The following is a 17,849-nucleotide window of genomic DNA, read 5'->3' on the forward strand; positions in this document are numbered from 1 at the left end:
GTGAATACTGGGAGGTCTCATACCGGAGATGATGTACATCACTCTGTTGTGTTTTGTGATGTCATAATACTTGGCCTTGAGTCAATAACATGTCAGTTAGCTTTCATTCAGTTCTTCTCCACTGTGTCCATTTGGCACTGCTTGGGTTGAATCTCACGAAATCTGTCACAAACACGTCCAGGTCATATTTCACCTCAAAATCTAAATGAATAAATATGCATATCTTGTTATTCATTTGATTAACATTTCCCCCACCCAAATTCTCACTACTGTAACACAGAAATGCAAAAATATGTTATTCTCATTACTGTTATGTTAATTTAACATGCATTAAAAAGCTAGCTATTATATAAAAAAAATGTATGTCCTAAATTATATTTACTGGCTTTTCTGATCAAATATAGATTAAATGCACTAATCTAATTAATTGATCCGCATATCTTGTAATTAATTTGATTAACATTTCCACTCCCAAATTCTCATTACCGTAATGCAAATAGATCAATTAAATAATAGGCCTGTCAATTTAACATGTTAAATTAGTGTGATTAATTATTTAGAGAAAATTATTAGTTAGGGTATTATTAAAAATATATATTAAATGTCTTAAATTATCTTTGTTGGATTTTCTGAGCAAATATTAATTATGTACACTAATCTATTTAATTATTATGCATATTTTATAAGTAATTTAATTAAATAGAAATACATTTTTAAAAATTGACTAACAGTGCTTTATTAATTTAGCTTCAAGATGCCTATTTTTAGGACTATTAAGATTTGTGTATGGTGATAAATTGACAATTAAACACATTTCCCGCTATATATGTCAAAGAAACCTTAGTTTCACTACGGTAATGCATTTTTTATTTTATTTTATTTTAATATACAGTATAATAAATTACAGTAATGTGAATGTAACGAGAAAATGTGAATAACAAAAAAAAAGAAAAGAAGTAAACCTGGGGCAGGAAATGTGCTTAATTCTCAAACAAAAATAACGCCCTCATGTTTTTCCTTTTGATTTCTGGGAGAAACAGTGGTTTTTTTTGTGAGATTCACTCACTCACTTTTCAGGAGACAAGTGAAACCCATCCATTTCTCTTTTAATTTTTTATTTCTTTCACACACATGCTCACCCACACATCCAGTGTGCTGTGATGGGACCGTACATCAGCTCTCACACACATACACACACACACGAGTCTGCTGCGTTCAAGCTCGGCTCTTAAAGGGAAAGGCCCGTGCAGATGCGGCTTGTTAGCATGGTGACGGAGGCACTCCATCAGAACCGCAAGAACACAACATGGCAAACAACAAGACTGTGGCTTCCATGCTAAATCTGGCTGAGAAAAGTAACATGCGCTGAATCTAACAAGAAAGATCCTTAGCAATATTCTTGCATACAAATACTTGTTTACCAAGACGTGTTGAATATTCAAATTTTCAGTATAATTTTTTGTGCACAATTTCATGACAATTAAGCACATAAAATTATATTAAGCATTTCAATTTGACACTAATGTTACACTATAAGTTTGGGGTTGGTGAGATTTTGTGATGTTTTTGAAGTCTCTTTTAGTCTTTTTGAAAGAAGGCTGCATTTATTTGATCAAAAATACAGTAAAAATTGTGAAATATTATTACACTTTAAAACAACTGTTTTCTATTTATATAGGCCTATGTTTTAAAATTTAATTTATTCCTGTGATGGTAAAGCTGAATTTTCAGCATTTGTGTTTTTCAATTTTCACTGCTGAATATAAGTATTAATTTATTTAAAAAAAAATCTTACTGAACTCAAAATTTTAAAAGACAGTGTATTAAAAATAATATTATAAAATTGCATATATAAAACGTAGTATAAAACTTTTTAAAAGTTATTGAAATATTAAAATGATAAAATAACTGTAAAATTTCTTTGTGAAATCTGTACGGTACATGAAGTAAAGTCGTTTCTTGCCTTGCCACAGTAACAAACAACAGTAACTCTGTCACCTCGGGCTATTGGCCGAATCCCTGTGTTTAGTCGGATGGTCTCTCTTACAGATCCCTTTTTAAGCGTCTTATTCCACAGCAATAAATATGGTCTGTCAGACTTCTAAGGGCCCGAGTGAAGAAGTGTGAAAGATCAGAGGGTTTGCGTGAGTCAGGGTTGAGTCACAGGAGTGGTCAGTTCTGTGGGTGTTTTGGGTTGTCTTTCCTCTCTGGGGGCCTCACACAGACTGCAGCGCTATGCCAGTCTTGACATTCTCCTGGGTCTATTGTTCTGGTCTAAGATCAGCTATAGTTTTGACTATTTTGGTTTTGATACCAGAAAAAGGGGTATATTATTAGATTTGCCTATTATTTTAATTCTTAGTTCAATTACACTCAAAAGTGTGATCAAAAATCACATTTTTTGACAAATCCGTGTTTTGATTTGCTCCCAGGGGATGCTATTGTATATTAAAGTGCCCCATTATGCTTTTTCGGAAATTACCTTCCATGCAATGCAGCTGTTTGTGAAGGTAACAGGTCTGCAAAGTTTTAAAGATCAAAGTGCACGACAAGTTATTGTCCACTCTCAGAAAAAAAGGTACAAAATGTCACTGGGACAGTACCTTCAAAAGGGCTCCAATATGTACCATTTAGGTACTAATATGTACACTTTTTTAACTAATATGTACACTTTTGGTACCAATATGTACCTTTGAGGGACTAATATGCACTCTTTAGGTACAACAGTGTACCTTTTGAAAAGGTACCGCCACAGTGACAGCTTTTGTACCTTTTTTTTCTGAGAAATAATCGATTCTGAACTGCAGAAATGAATCGTCAGCAAATCCAGTCTCACTTCATGTTACAAACCTACGTAACAATGTAACAAATTTGCATAATACCAGCCTATGCTCTTCACTGGCTGCCCATGAACAACGTCTAATTTGACCCTCAAACAATGTAGTTGTAGCTGAGACTGGTAGAGTTTGGTTCGTGTTGTGGACATGTCAAGATGACGCTGTTTTCAGCCCTGCGAATTTACTTTGCACGCATCAAAGGATGAGGATTAGCGCTGGATTGATACGGGAAAAAACGACTCCATCATTACTGTTCGTATCACTGTGTAAACAACCGCTGAGAAAGCCACTGGAGCTGAAATTCAGATCTGGTAATGGACAGACGGGGCCATCTGACCAATCAGAACAGAGTAGACCAATCACAACAGACTGGACCATCTGACCAATCAGAGCAAAGTAGACCAATCACAACAGACTGGACCATCTGACCAATCAGAGCAAAGTAGACCAATAACAACAGACTGGACCATCTGACCAATCAGAGCAAAGTAGACCAATTGCAACAGACTGGGCATCTGACCAATCAGAACAGAGTAGACCAATCACAACAGACTGGACCATCTGACCAATCAGAACAGAGTAGACCAATCACAACAGACTGAGCCATCTGACTAATCAGAGCAAAGTAGACCAATCACAACAGACTGGGCATCTGACCAATCAGAGCAAAGTAGACCAATCACAACAGACTGGACCATCTGACCAATCAGAGCAAAGTAGACCAATCACAACAGACTGGGCATCTGACCAATCAGAGCAAAGTAGACCAATCACAACAGACTGGGCATCTGACCAATCAGAGCAAAGTAGACCAATTGCAACAGACTGGACCATCTGACTAATCAGAGCAAAGTAGACCAATCACAACAGACTGGGCATCTGACCAATCAGAGCAAAGTAGACCAATTGCAACAGACTGAGCCATCTGACTAATCAGAGCAGAGTAGACCAATCACAACAGACTGGACCATCTGACTAATCAGAGCAGAGTAGACCAATCACAACAGACTGGGCATCTGACCAATCAGATCAGGGTAGGCTCGTGGAAAGGCGGAGTTTAGAGAGACTAAATTACTGAGCGAACAGTTTTCAGACTCTTTGAGGAATGAGGTGATGTTCAATGTAAATTATGATAAAAGTAAAGTGTTTTTGTCCTTTAATGCATGTAAATCTTGCTCGATGGTGTTTTAAGCCCCCAATGGATCCTTAGAGGCAGCTAACCCTACCCTCAACCTTAAACCTACCCATCCCCTCGCTGCCTGGAAGGCGCCGTTGGGGGCTTAAAACACCAATCACCGTAAATCTTTTGCGGGTGTTAAATCACAATTGAACTAAAATGAGGGAACAAATAAGAATGATTTAATAAGTCGTGGAAACAAATTCTTAATTCATGTCCACTATATATATTTTTTATTTTTTTATTTTTTTATTTTAATATGCTCCTTGAGGTTCACTTATATGCGGAAAAACTATTATTTTCAACCTTCATTCTAACCCTCTGTGTGAAATGATCCGTTTTTAAGGTGCGGCTCCTTTAAGGCTTGCTTCATCAGTTGGCTGCTTCATCTTTCAACAAAATTTCTTTGCAAAACTCTCCATTACACTGTGCCTCGTTTACAAAACAAAATGCTCCGAGCAAACATAAAATCCTCCGACATGATCCGGGACGCCGTTAAAATATACCATTCACTTGTTTCCAATGCTGGGATCCTTCTGAAGTCTGTACAGAGACGCAAACGAACTGTTTTAACTGGAAATAAATTTCACTTTTCCATTTGTCCTGTTGTCGACAGACTCGAGTGCATGGAGTACGCCTGAAATTGGACGCACATCTGTATGCAGTGTGGACAGTGCCAATGATTATAATGGGTTCTATTTACTTTTGATGCAACGCATTTAGTCAAATGTCATCCGTTAAGCGACTGAATGCCAGTGGGCGGGGCCTATAGTGCAATGATGTATGTCTTGCTCTGGAGGCAGTCATATGTATATTTGCTTGTGTGACTTTAAAGAAGACTTTTTAAGAAGTTTAAAGCTAAATTCCCTGCTTAACAACTGTGACGTGTAAGAACTGAGGCCAAATTTTGGTGCACAAATCAACAATGGGTTTAAAAACACACAAAAAACAACTCTATGGAGGTTTGAGCTGCTCAGGGAAAGCTGAATGTCTCTAAAGCACATCTGATAGAGATCCAGCTGTCATGACGAGACACTTAAGTAGTCTCTGCCGTGAGATGTTCCATAGCCTCATGGAAATCAAGTCTTTGGATGTGTCGGTTCTCATTTAGTGTCATAATTTGAATATTTACAGTTAAATTTCAAAAATGGCGAAACCTCAGCTATCACGGACACCGAAATGATAGCGACAGAATATAATCATACTTTATGCCTTGGTTCACCCGCTGATGTCATTACCCCAAGCATGCTCCTTCAGCAAATGAGACTTTATGAAGATGATAAAACAGAGAGGCATAACTTTCAGATGATGCATTTCATTCTTATTTGCTTTTTATTGAAAATGATTCACCAGTTGTTTTGGCCACAATATCCTATGTATGCTCCTAAAATGTACAATATGCAGGATGTGCGAGCATTCAAACACACCTGCATTTTGACTATTTCCATATGTTTGTAACCATTAAGCTTTATTATGTGTCCCAGAGCTAGCCTAATTCTTAGGATGATACATAGTCTTTCTCCTCAATTCCCTATATTTCCCTTCTAAAGCCCAAAATATACACAGTTTTTATGTGTACGCTAGGGTATGTATACAGTGCATGTGATGAGAAGTACATTTCATATTCTTATGACGTAGGCGTAGCGAAAGTTTAGGTGATAAATGACGAAGGCAGAAACTCAGTGGATAAAGCTAAACAAAATGCCGGTCACGAATCAGAAGTCTAAAACAATTCGTTTTAAAGAAATTTTTTGAACGAGTTCGATATAAGAGTAGAGAAGCTACGTCCTACGTCGGGTCAGAGGTCAATCTCTTCTGCCGGAACTCGACTCTCTCATGACTGTGCATGCAGTCGTTGCCAGAACCCAGTGATTATAATATGGATATTTTTCAGAAGGCATTTATTAACCCAATGGAGTATGGATTACTTTAATGATGGATGGATGCACTTTTTTGGGCTTCAAAAACTCGAGCACTATTCAATGCCATTATAAAGCGTGAAAGAGCCAGGATATGATTTAACTCCGATTGTGTTCGGCTGAAAGAAGAAAGTCATATACACCTAGGATGGCTTGAGGGTGAGTAAATTATGGGATAATTTTCATTTTAGGGTGAACTATTCCTTTAAGGCGGTCCCGCCCACTTGCCAAAAAAAACGTCATCAGTGAAGAGATGTTGAGGCAAAAGGAAGTTAATTTAATTATAGATTAGGAAGGCAAATGAATTAAACAAAATAATGTACACGGATAAATAATTTAGAATAAATACTTAATTGTAGCCTATTTCATGGTGACTTTAAATATTATGTGTTGTCGTTTGTAGAACACACCTACAAACACGATCCAAAATCAACCACAAAATGGATATCAGATAGCGAGGAATGTTAGTCATCTTTAAAATTTCAAACAGCATTCTATCTAAAATTGTCAAACAAACCTTAAGTAAAAATAATGGACATAACAATGCCTCAGATTCCAAATCTTGGAACACAAGCGTAAATTCTTACTTTCAAAACCTCAAAGTCATACACGAAGGCCCGAGGCAATGTTAGCGTCTTTTCCATTTCAGCCCCTGTGCCAAGTAAACACGGGAAGAGTGTGCGTTCCCCTTTAAGAGGCCCCCACCTCTCCTGGCGCAGCGGGAGGCAGAACACATTCCTGGAACAGCGCGCGAGAGAGAAAAAAATCACCAGCGACCTGTTTCAAGTCCCCCCAATAGAAACTGTGCCTGATTTGTGGCCAATGTTGGAGATGTAAAAAAAAAAAAAGAAAAAAAAAAAAAAAAAAAGGGAGAGAAGAGGAGGAGGAGGAGGTGGGGGAGAGGGAAAACACTAAAGGGGGTAGCTATGGAGATAGAACGTTTTCCTGGCTGCTTTCTTTGACAGGTGTTGAGTGGGGTAAAAGTCTTAAAACAGAATCCAGCATGTACGCCAAAGGTAAAGGAGCTGTCGTCCCTTCTGATAGTCAAGCGAGAGAAAAGTAAGTGAATTGCGCGCGCTTTAAAGAGTCTCGCTTTGCTTATTGCGGACTCGGAACTTTCTAAAACTGTACGTACTATTGTTTGAAGGTGTATTTAGGGTGAATATGCTCTCTGGAGTGATATTCCCTGGATCTTTCTAACTTTATAGCTGGTTGTGGCACTTTAATGGTTTTAGGTGTCCATGCATTTCGATTTTATTTAAGTTTGGGTGCGCACGTGAACGCTTGAACTGTCCAATGCATCCAATCTGAGTGATGTTGCATGCTTCCATCTCTCATTTTGAGGCTTGTGCATCTTTTGCATCAACATTAGTTGCCGTGCATCTGTTGTTTATGAGTTAAATTGGTGGGTAAATACATCCGAGTCTTTTTCTCGTGAATTTCAGACAAAGTTTTGGAGATGTTTAGCACGCGATCGTGTTTGGTTTGAACTCAATGTTATTTTTATCTCATCACGTTTTCCTTTGCGTTTTAAAGCTGACTGATAAGATATTTGAGCAATTCTAACATTTGTTTTGCTACAAGTAACACCGATGCGTGCATATCCCCTGATTATTTTTTTAATATCTAGTGTTTTGTTGAAGGGTAAAGCACCGGCTGTTTATGAAAACTCGTGTTGCTTCAAGTTTTGGTGACTTTTCCACACTGCATAGTGTAATATTTTATGGCACTACATCACCATGTGATCTTTCCACTGTTGTGTACAATCTGTTGCCATAGAAACAACCTTACAAACCTTAAATGTAATAAAGTCTTGTAAAAGTGACCTATAATATTCATAAATCTGTCATATGGGGGTCATAGGCTACTGTGTCAGACTTGGAGTCTGCAATATTATGTGAGGAGTCGGAGATGATTTTCAGCTGTTGTGGACCTATAACACACTTAAAGGAATAGTATAAGGTTAAACTGCATGAACGGACTGTGAATATGATGTATAGGAGATCAGCATCCTTTTGTGAAGGCGAGAGAAGTTGCTAACAAGACCATCTTTGTATGGAAATTCTGAGGGAAAGTGTAATTGGTGAGGTTTTTCAAACATGTCTGGAGTCATTTCATCATTCAGATGTTGCTTTTCACTTTAAGAATACTCATTTCAATGTTATGTTGTAGTTTTTGCGTGAAAAGCTTCCCAGAAGTTTGCGTTTTCCCTTACAGAGTCCTTTACAATGTGTTCTCTTTCCAAGAAACTTTCACTTAGCCTGACATTTTCATTTCGTCTCTTATAATAATGAATGTGAAGTTGTATGGGTCCATCATTCAGGTTTAGTGCAAGGATGTGGACGGCTCCTCAAGTGTTGGTGCCACGGTCGCTGCATTAACACTGCAGGTTACTTTTTCCTCGTGTTGTATTAAAAATGTGGTGTTGTGACCACACAGGCTTTGTTTAGTCAAATTTGTCGGCACTAGTCAAGCAAAGGCTCCATTAACCTCAAGGAACTGGTTTCATAGTCAGCTTAGGATTTTAAGATGGACTAATGAAGTTTAAACATCATCCACTGGCATCCATGGCAAGTTTGCATGGAGAAACCGCATGGAAAAAGTGCACTATGAGGGCTCTACGAAGTTTATTGCGTCATTCTTGACTTTAATTAGTTTCAAACCGATATCTATGCTCTGGATCATCAAAGTTTAGTGTGCACGGCTCAGGTTCGGAAGATTCGATTAGATTCCACAAACGAGCTGGAATGCCACAAGAAATTGCGCATTGTGTTTTTTGGAGTGGAAATTAATGAAAACAGATTCTGGTCTGGGTCTCCATCTCTTATTTTCCCCCAACATCTTGAGCACTTCTCTGGGTTCCCTGAGTTTATTGGTGTGTCTAAGAGGCAGCGAGTAGGTCTGAATGCATGGTTTTGATTTCATCCAGATGGTTCAGCCCCCTTCATAGAGGTGTTTTCAGCTACATATAAAGGGAATCAGGCATGCACACAGAAACAGGACGTTGTTCTTATGAAGAGCGTCTGATTTGCTCTGTTTTGGATAAACGTTGCTCTCAGACATAGATGAGAATCAATTAATTTTCCATCTTGGATAGCTGGATGTATGGCTTTTCAAGTTTACTTTGAAGAGAGATGTTCTCTGTAATTATTTCGGGGCATATTTAATGATCGCTCTCAGTTGTAACGCGGAAATGTCTGTTTTGTGCGTGCGTGTTTTCTAAAAGAGCGCTCGGTCCGCTTTCTTCAGAATAATCGAGATGGATTGCCTCATGAAAGTTTATCAACATTTTTTATTTAGCGCTATTGCTTTAATGAATTTTTCTGTCAATCTTTGGTTATGAATGAAGGATCAGTCAAGTTGTGTCACAATCTACAAGGATGTGGAACCAGGGCACACCAACAATATTATGACAGCACTTTTCATGATGTCAATGGAACAATCAGGCCACTTGTTATAGGTTTGCGAACCATTTATGTGCTAAAATCGAGTTTTCAGTTTGCCTATAGGTTGCATCTAAGCTAGCATGTTGTCTTAGTATAGTCAGAATCAAAACAGTATTATTTATTGGTATCTGCAGATTGTATATTTAGTTGTACATGTTCATTAAACATTACATTACCTTTTGCCATCATCATTTATCTTTAAAAACAATAATTTAATACCAATGCTAATCTCAAAATGACTTTCTAATTTTCATGATGTACATAAACTAAAGTAACTTGTAGAATTTAAAATCATTGTTTAGTTAGTGTTCATTTTGTTAACGAAAACTGACGAAATTGTTTTTTTTTCCATGACTAAGACAAGTAGATGACGAGACGACACCAAGGCCATTAAACGATTACTGTGATTATATTAACATGCTATGTCATTGACGGAAAAAGACTAGACTAGAATGACTGAAAGACTAAAATGACCACTCTTTATTTTTGATGAAAAAAGGAGACAAAATACTACAGAGGAGACCTCTACTACAAGCGTTCATGTTTGCAGTTGCCAGATGTCACAAACTTAAAGCTGATTCTTGAACATGGGAAATCTCGTAGTCAAACTTGACTTTAGAGTAAACAAACATGGCGGACGAAGGGCAGGAAGAAATGGTGTTTGGACTGCTTTTTACAGAAAAAAAAGAATTTGGTTTGGGTGATGATGTCTTGTCATGCTTCCGTCAGCTTGCTTTCTGATTGGGTATCGTCTTGTTCCACATGACAAACTACAAGAGTGCGTTTGTCCTCGGGGTTCCCCTCACATATCAGGATTTCTGATCGTAAATATTCAACATGTTGGATATTTATGATTTGAGATCGGTGCTCCGACGTTCTTCCGAGCAGAATTAATCACTCTTAACGCGCATCACACCACAGGGAAATCTGATAAGATAATCTGTAGAACCATCAGAACATCTAGGATTGTCAGAATGGGAGAATTTGGCCCAAAAACAGGCCGATTATCTTGTAGTGTGTGGGTGTATTAAAAGGATACAATTTACTTTGCAATCTGGCAACCATGCGCTCTCTACACTGTGGAAGAAACACTGATGATCTGAAAACACAGACAAACCAATAAACTGGAAATATTCTTCTTAAATAAGTGTCTATTTTCTGTCGCGAGCCACTTGCGATGTTCACTGCGACTAAATCTGCGATCAAACATCCTCAGTGATGAAATGTAATAAATCCAAACATGAATCCCGACTATATTGTTTGCTATTGTGATCGCTGAATAAATGCACTTAATGAATTAATAAATGTCTGTTACAAGATGAAGTCTTTTATGCTGTTGTCATTTGGAATTATTGGAATTACTATTAGGAATTTCACTGTTTTAATTTTTGTTAATTTATAGGATAAATAGCCTATAATGAATCAGGAGACTGAGGTAAAATAAACTGTGTATGGGTTGACATTCTCTTGATTTTTGCTTAGAAATGAAAATGTAAAAATCAATTTCTCAAATGACAACAATCATTAAAATTATAATTTTGAGCAAAATAATCATGATTATTAATTTAATCGTCAATAACCAATAAATTAATGATCAGTTTATTATCGGAATCGGCCAGAACTTTAAAATATGTGCGGTCTTACAAAACAGAAATTGTGCAAATTCATGCATATGCCAACAGGGATGAGTTGTTTGACATGCACTAAAAAAAACAATTTCCACCTTGAAATTTCTAAGTTTCAGAATGAATAATAAAGAGACAGGAAGTAACACATGAAATATTGAAGAAGAAAAACATTTTCTAGTAAAACATAGTCTGATAATCTTTGTTTTTATTCTCAAAAAGATACACCAGGTACTGGTTTGCGTTTCTCAAATTTGGGTTCTGAAACAAAACTAGAGACCCCCTGGTGCATGATATATCCCTTAACTTCACTTAAAAACTTTCTAGCTCTCCTCACATGCTCTTCACCTTCACTCCAGACCCTGCAACTGAATTATTGAAATGGAGACAGCAAAGTTAATTTGTTAACTGTCTGCGCTTAAGCTAGCTAAACTTGGCTCTGCCTCTTTTATGTATAAACGAAGTCTTGACTGGGAGCCTCGGGCGAGATGTCAAGATGTGTTCTCAGGTTAAGTCAGGAGAGCTCATCATAATGAGACTGGACACACAGCGAGCCGCCACGCCTGAATGGCAGAGCAAAAGCAGAACCTTGTCAGATATTCCTGTCCATCATCGCCGTATCGGCATCCATGCAGACGTCCATACGCCGCTGTCAAGGTCTAAATTATCCCTGCTGCGCGCCTCTCAGAAGCAGGCGTGTGAAAACGATAGCTTTCGACCGGTCTTATGGAGTCATTAATCTAAATATTAAGTCAATAGGTCCGCCTTCCTATTGCACCCTGAGCTGTTGTATTGCATGAGGATTAGTCGAACGCACACTGAGCATCTCAGCCTGTTGATCCTCCACCTGCAGTCTCGCTATTAGTCGAAATAACGATATGTTCCTCTGACAGTATGACAAAAAGCACTCCCTAAAGCCCACTGTAGATGAAGTCCTTCACAATTATGCCTCAGGCCAAGAGCAGGAACTCATCTTCAACCTGCAGAAGATCCTCAGATTATCTAGAGTTTACAATGAAAATTTAATCCAGCCACTTGTGGGAATCTCTGTTTGATCCATCTCAATGCCAGCTGGGTTCAATTGAGCAGACTTGTGCTGTCCGGTACATGACTCTGACTAAAGGTCCAGTGGGATGTCTGAACGACGACTAGTTGACTAGTTTTAAGCAGTGTTGTGTTGTAAGGCTACGTCTACATTAAAGGGATAATCAACATTTACTTCTGTTCCAAAAGAAGATATTTTGAAGAATGTTGTTAACCAGACAGTTAACGACACCCATTTTCTTCCTTAGTATATTTGTTTAGTATTTTTTCTTACTATGGAAGTCAACGGTGCCTACTGTCAACTTTCTGGTTACCAACATTCTTTAAAAAATTAGGCTATTTTGTGTTCAACAGAAGATAGAAACTCATACAGGTTTGGAACAACTTGTGAGTAAGTAATAGAAACATTTTCATTTTTGGGTGAACTATCCTTTTAATCCGGATACATTCGAAAATGGCGTTTTCGTTTCAAAACGCTTTCTGTCCATACTAGTATTTACAAGTTTCTATTCCACACCGAAATGTCGGAAAACGCTAAAATCAGCTTACTGCGATGCGTAAAATGTAATAAAAGTTCACTGAAATAAGACAGAGAGACGAGTTATAATAAAGTTATCAAGCTGTTCTTCTGGCTTGATCATTTTAGCAAAATATACATAATATACACTTAATGTTGTGTCCACTCAGTCACTGTTCCATGTCTGGTCTAAAACACAATTGCCCTCATGTTTTGCCGCAGGATAATTGCTGGTAAATTTTCTGTCATCTTTGCAGGAATGTAATTGTACAAAAAAACATTTATCTTTAGCAATTCTGTGAAAGTCAATAGCACATACACTGAAAAAAGTGATCAGTTGACAACTTAATTTTTTTAAGTAAACAAACTTCATGCATAATTGAAAAAAATAAGTTATGTGGAATTGTCAAGTTCACATAACTTAATTTTTTAAATTCGCATACGTTTATTTGCTTAAAGCTACAATATGTAATTTTTTTCGTCGCTAACCTCTTACAATAACAAAGGCGTAGGTTGATGACGCAGTGAATAAGCGGAATAATAAAAACTTGTCTTCATGCCAATGGATCTAATAATGTTTAAGGATGAGTGAATACATTCATGTTTTATGACTGTGGTATGAAGCAGGACGCGATTGCTAATAAGAGACATATGCGAGTCCCGCAGATATAAAGGAATAAGGACATTTCATTCTACTAAACTGTTCAGGTCAGTTTATTTGACGAATTAAAATTGTGAAGTAACGCAGCGCTGTTTCACTTGGTCTACACTATCACAATAAACTGCAATTGAGTGTGTTGAAAGTTATAATGCTATTCTGTGTGTTAGTTTGTTGGCTGTATGACTAGCAGTAAGCTAGATCAACATTAGAATAACATACTGATCATATTCTAACATTTCATCATGTTGAGCTATATAACATTGATTAGTTTTATGTACATTTGCTCACCTGTCTAGTACATGCAAGAGCGGCGTCCCTGTCAAGTCGTGACTCGTGAAGCTTTCAAGTCGAAGTTTGTCGCGGACGTGGAGCTCTCGGCATCTCGAAAACTCCACTCCGATGTTTATCCTCGTTTTATTTCTCCTTTTGTCCCAAAGTCTGCTTGCCATGGTCCATAATGTTTGAACGAAACAGCAACAGCGTGAGCGTGCCGCTAGACGTAACGCAGGTTTCCACGTCTGTCGCCATGGTTACTATGGTAGTACAAGCGGAAACCGGGGTAACGCGAATATTACGTCAATGACAACAACATGACAGGCGACAAGGGACATACACTTTAAAATTGTGAATTTCTCTGTATTTACAAATTCTTGGAAACATTTAGGATAATGTAAGCACACAATTGAAAGAAATATATAACACTCTGCAAGTGGTTTTTGGATATTTTGAGACAAAATTCTTACATATTGTACCTTTAATAATTTTAAGGCAACAGGTTTCCTCACTTTTGTCAAAATTAAGTCAACATATCACTTTTACAGTGTAGCAGGCACATACCGGTATAATAACCATGGATATCTATTGGTACAATATGTGTCACGACTAGACAATCACCATCATTTTCAAATACCTGTTTTTACACTTACAAAAATGGCATTTTCAGATGTATCCACTTGGGAGAGTGTCTTCAAAAAGCTGTTTTCACAGGACAAAAATGCCATCTCCGTGTGGATGGAAGTCCAACAATTTTTAGCCTAACATGTTTGTCTAAATGTTAAAGTAGGCACTGTTGTTAAAACTCTCAAAACTAATGAAGATGGAAGAAAAAATGTAGATGAACGAATCAAGTTGTGGAAGTCCATCTTTTTGGGAATGACATTAAAGTGGAGATTAATGCTCTTCTCAGGTCAGTGTGTCAGTCAGTTGATGGACGTGGGCGTTCGTGAACTCGTCACATAATTGTGTTCCTCCATCACACTGCTGGAAGAACCTGCGCAGATGTGCTGTTTTTTTTTGGGAGAAAATTAAGTGTGACACGAGTTCCGTGAAATGAATTTCCATTTTTCTAAATGTTAAAAAGGACTGTAATTAAATTAGAAGGAAAACTCTGAAATCTTTTCCTCGCATTGCACAAAAGTACAACTTTGTTGACAGCTGTATATATACTTGAGGGTAGCTCCTAAAATGAGTACGTCTGATGAAACACCAAGAAATAATTCAGACGTTTGTGGGGAAAATGAGTCCTTGGTATTTGATCCTCGAAGCTGTTCTTCAGGAGATGCTCTTTAAATAGTAATGGGGAGTGTATTTTGTGGACAGATAATGCATTTTTATTAGGCCTGTCAATTTTTACAATTTCAGATCACGTTAGTTACATGTAATTCATTGAATTAATCATATATATTAATATTTGCTAAAAAAAGAGAAGATGATTCAACATTTTATTACATTTAGATTAGTTTAATGTACATTACAAAGTGGCTCTCAAAAACAGTTGAATTGCTCTGATACTTAGAAAACTTAATTCATTTATGGGTCAGAGTAATTGTATGATTTTAATGTAATTAATAAATTACATTATATATATATATTTAAATAAATGTACTAAATTACTGTATTTAATCTTAATTGAAAACCTAAATTAAACTTAATTTAAGGAGCTCATGCTCTGAATTAATTCATGTTCTTTATGGGTGTTTACTTTAATAATTTCTTGGAAAACTTTGTTTTATTCTGAAATCTAATTGAAGGCTACATTTGTATTATTTTTGTTCATATGTATGTTCATATTTACCGTTTTAAATTAATAATATGCCAATTAAACTTACATCTTACATCATACTTGTATCACTGTTCAAAAAAGTTTTGGGTACAATTTTTTACTGTTCTTGAAAGAAGGCGGCTGCATTTATTTTATAAAATACAGCAAAACAGTAATATTGTCAATTTACATTTAATATATTTTAATTTATTCATTTATTCCTGTGATCAAAGCTGAATTTTATGCATCATTACTCTTCAGTGTCACATGATCCTTCAGAAATAATTCTAATATGCTGATTTGCTGCTCAAGAAACAGTTATTATTACGTTATTATTATAATATTTTTGTGGAAACTGATACATTTTCTTCAAGATTCTTTGACTAACATTCTTTGTAACATTTAGTTATGTCTTTACTGTCACTTTTGATCACTTTAATGCCTCGCTTTAAGAGTCCTTGCTCCATAAAAGTATTAATTTCTTTAAAAAAAAATCTTACTGACCCCAAACTTTTTAATAGCAATGATATGATACTTTTTTTGTTGTTGCTATGGTATCAATTGGTATAAAGAATTATGAAATCTCACTTGTGTTGTCATTGAGATTGAAGTGTGACACTTAAGTGTCTTCACCTCAAATCTCAGATTTCAAACTATTTTCACCAGTCTGCATTTCCAAGAATGTTTTGCTACTGAGCACCTGTGAGGTTTCAACATGCACCGAAGTGAATTGCTGTAATGTGTTTGCCTGTCCATCTAGAATGGGAAAGCCAGTGGAACAGCATTTTTCTAACTTGGTTTGGGACCAACCCAAAATTGACGATTTAAGGAAAACCCTCAAGTCTCCTGAGATTTACAATGCCTATTTCCTCTTTTGTTTTGCAGGTTAGCTTTATATGTGTATGAGTACTTGCTGCATGTTGGCGCACAGAAATCGGCACAGACCTTCCTGTCAGAGGTAAGTGGTATCGCACAATCATCTTGTTATCGTGTAGTCTAGAAATATGAGGCCAGAAATGAATACGGTCCTATTGATGAATTGATCAATTAATCAATCAATTCCAATTGCTTTGTTTCAGCAACTGTGAACTGTTAGCTTTAGAACTGTTCTTTTTGGTAGTATATAGAGATATTTGCAGTTGTCTGATCTGTATAAACATCATAGTTTCTTATTAAAACGCAACTTCTTATTTAGTAGGATTGTTTTCTCCAAAGCGACCTCCATTTATCTGCTAAAACATTGAAAGGTATTGATCAATAAAGGGAAGTGTCGTTGCTATGATGTTACGTAACATGTCACCAGCGATTGTGTTTCTGAAAATCAGTTTGAGCTCCACTGAGGGGGCGCGATCCGAGCATTAACATTCGTGCGGCAACTGCTGGCAAAGTAAAGTGGATTGTCGGTATGGTTTTTATGGAGCGGTGGAGCTTCTGCTGTAGATGGTGTCAATGCTGTTCTCAGTATATGAACATCATATGGAGCTTGAGTACACTACATGTCTGGAGTGGAGGTGATGCCACCACTTCTGTTCAGAACCGCTCTTAAACACGACTGCATGTTAAAAGTCTGATTTAATGTCGGCCTCTGTGGGAACAGGTGCAATTGGTTTGTAATACACTCTCAATCTGCTGTAATGCTCTCTTTCAAGGCCAATCAAAGACTTTTATTGGTTTGACTCATTTCTTTAATAATTGATATGGGCTTTGATAGCCTATCCTTTAATTGAATCAAGAAGGCAGTTTGTGTGGAACTTAATTTATTAGCATTTTTCAAGATTTTGCTGACCTGCGGTCTTGAAATGTGTCACACAGTGTGTTTTATTGTGCTTTATATTGGAAGGCATTTATAGTTGTTGGAGGCAGGTGATGTCTGTTCAGCTTTTCAGTTGGTAATTTGAATGAATATGGAAGCTGTTTTTGACAAGATATGTTTTTTCAGTTATAAAGATGTGTAAATGTTAATTGTTTGACATTATAAGACATTAACACTCTTCTTTAGTGCTTCAGGACCTTTACAGATTGTGAACTTTTCAAATGTTATCATCTATCTTATTGCATTCGCCGCGGCCCTCTGGCACCTGCTGCGTTTGTTTGTGTGGGTATCATTAAGTGCCCTTTTAAAAGCTCCCAGTGTTTATAAATGTTTCGCTCAGAAAAAGTTTGACAAAGATGAAGCACTGTGCCAAATTCTGGCCTTGTGCATGTAAGAACCTCCTGGGACTTTGGTCAGACTGGTGAGGTGTTGTCTCTGAATTTTAGCCCAGCATTGTAGGGTGGCATGATACACAGATATTTAAAAACACACCACAGTGCGATATCATGATTTTACACATTTCAATTCCTGGACAACTCAATATTCATTCAATAATATAAAGTTTTCAATCAGATGAGATGTTAGATAAAACTTTTTCCCTCTTTTTATCGTGAACTTTAATAAGATTGATCAAAAGTTATCAAAAACATTTAAGGCAAAAATCTAAGAAAATTTAGTTATTTATTGTTTTTAGCTGCAATTCTTGTACGTTTTGTTGAAATGAAAAGTAATATATGTGAGCATGATGTTTTTTAATATATTCCACTTT

The 17,849-nt window shown here is 36.9% G+C and overlaps 1 protein-coding gene across 1 annotated transcript in view; it reads left to right on the plus strand.

Moving 5' to 3' along the window:
• The first annotated feature begins 6,807 nt into the window (after positions 1–6,807).
• The window catches only part of ssbp4 (single stranded DNA binding protein 4), a 62,945-nt gene continuing 51,903 nt past the window's right edge, over positions 6,808–17,849 (plus strand). The window contains exons 1-2 of the mRNA XM_079891419.1: positions 6,808–6,992; positions 16,153–16,225. Coding sequence (XP_079747545.1) covers positions 6,937–6,992; positions 16,153–16,225 — 129 coding nt within the window. The 5' untranslated portion in view covers positions 6,808–6,936. The remainder of the gene's footprint in view (positions 6,993–16,152; positions 16,226–17,849) is intronic.

Source organism: Squalius cephalus, assembly GCF_949319135.1.
Source record: "Squalius cephalus genome assembly, chromosome: 13".
Classification (NCBI taxonomy): domain Eukaryota; kingdom Metazoa; phylum Chordata; class Actinopteri; order Cypriniformes; family Leuciscidae; genus Squalius; species Squalius cephalus.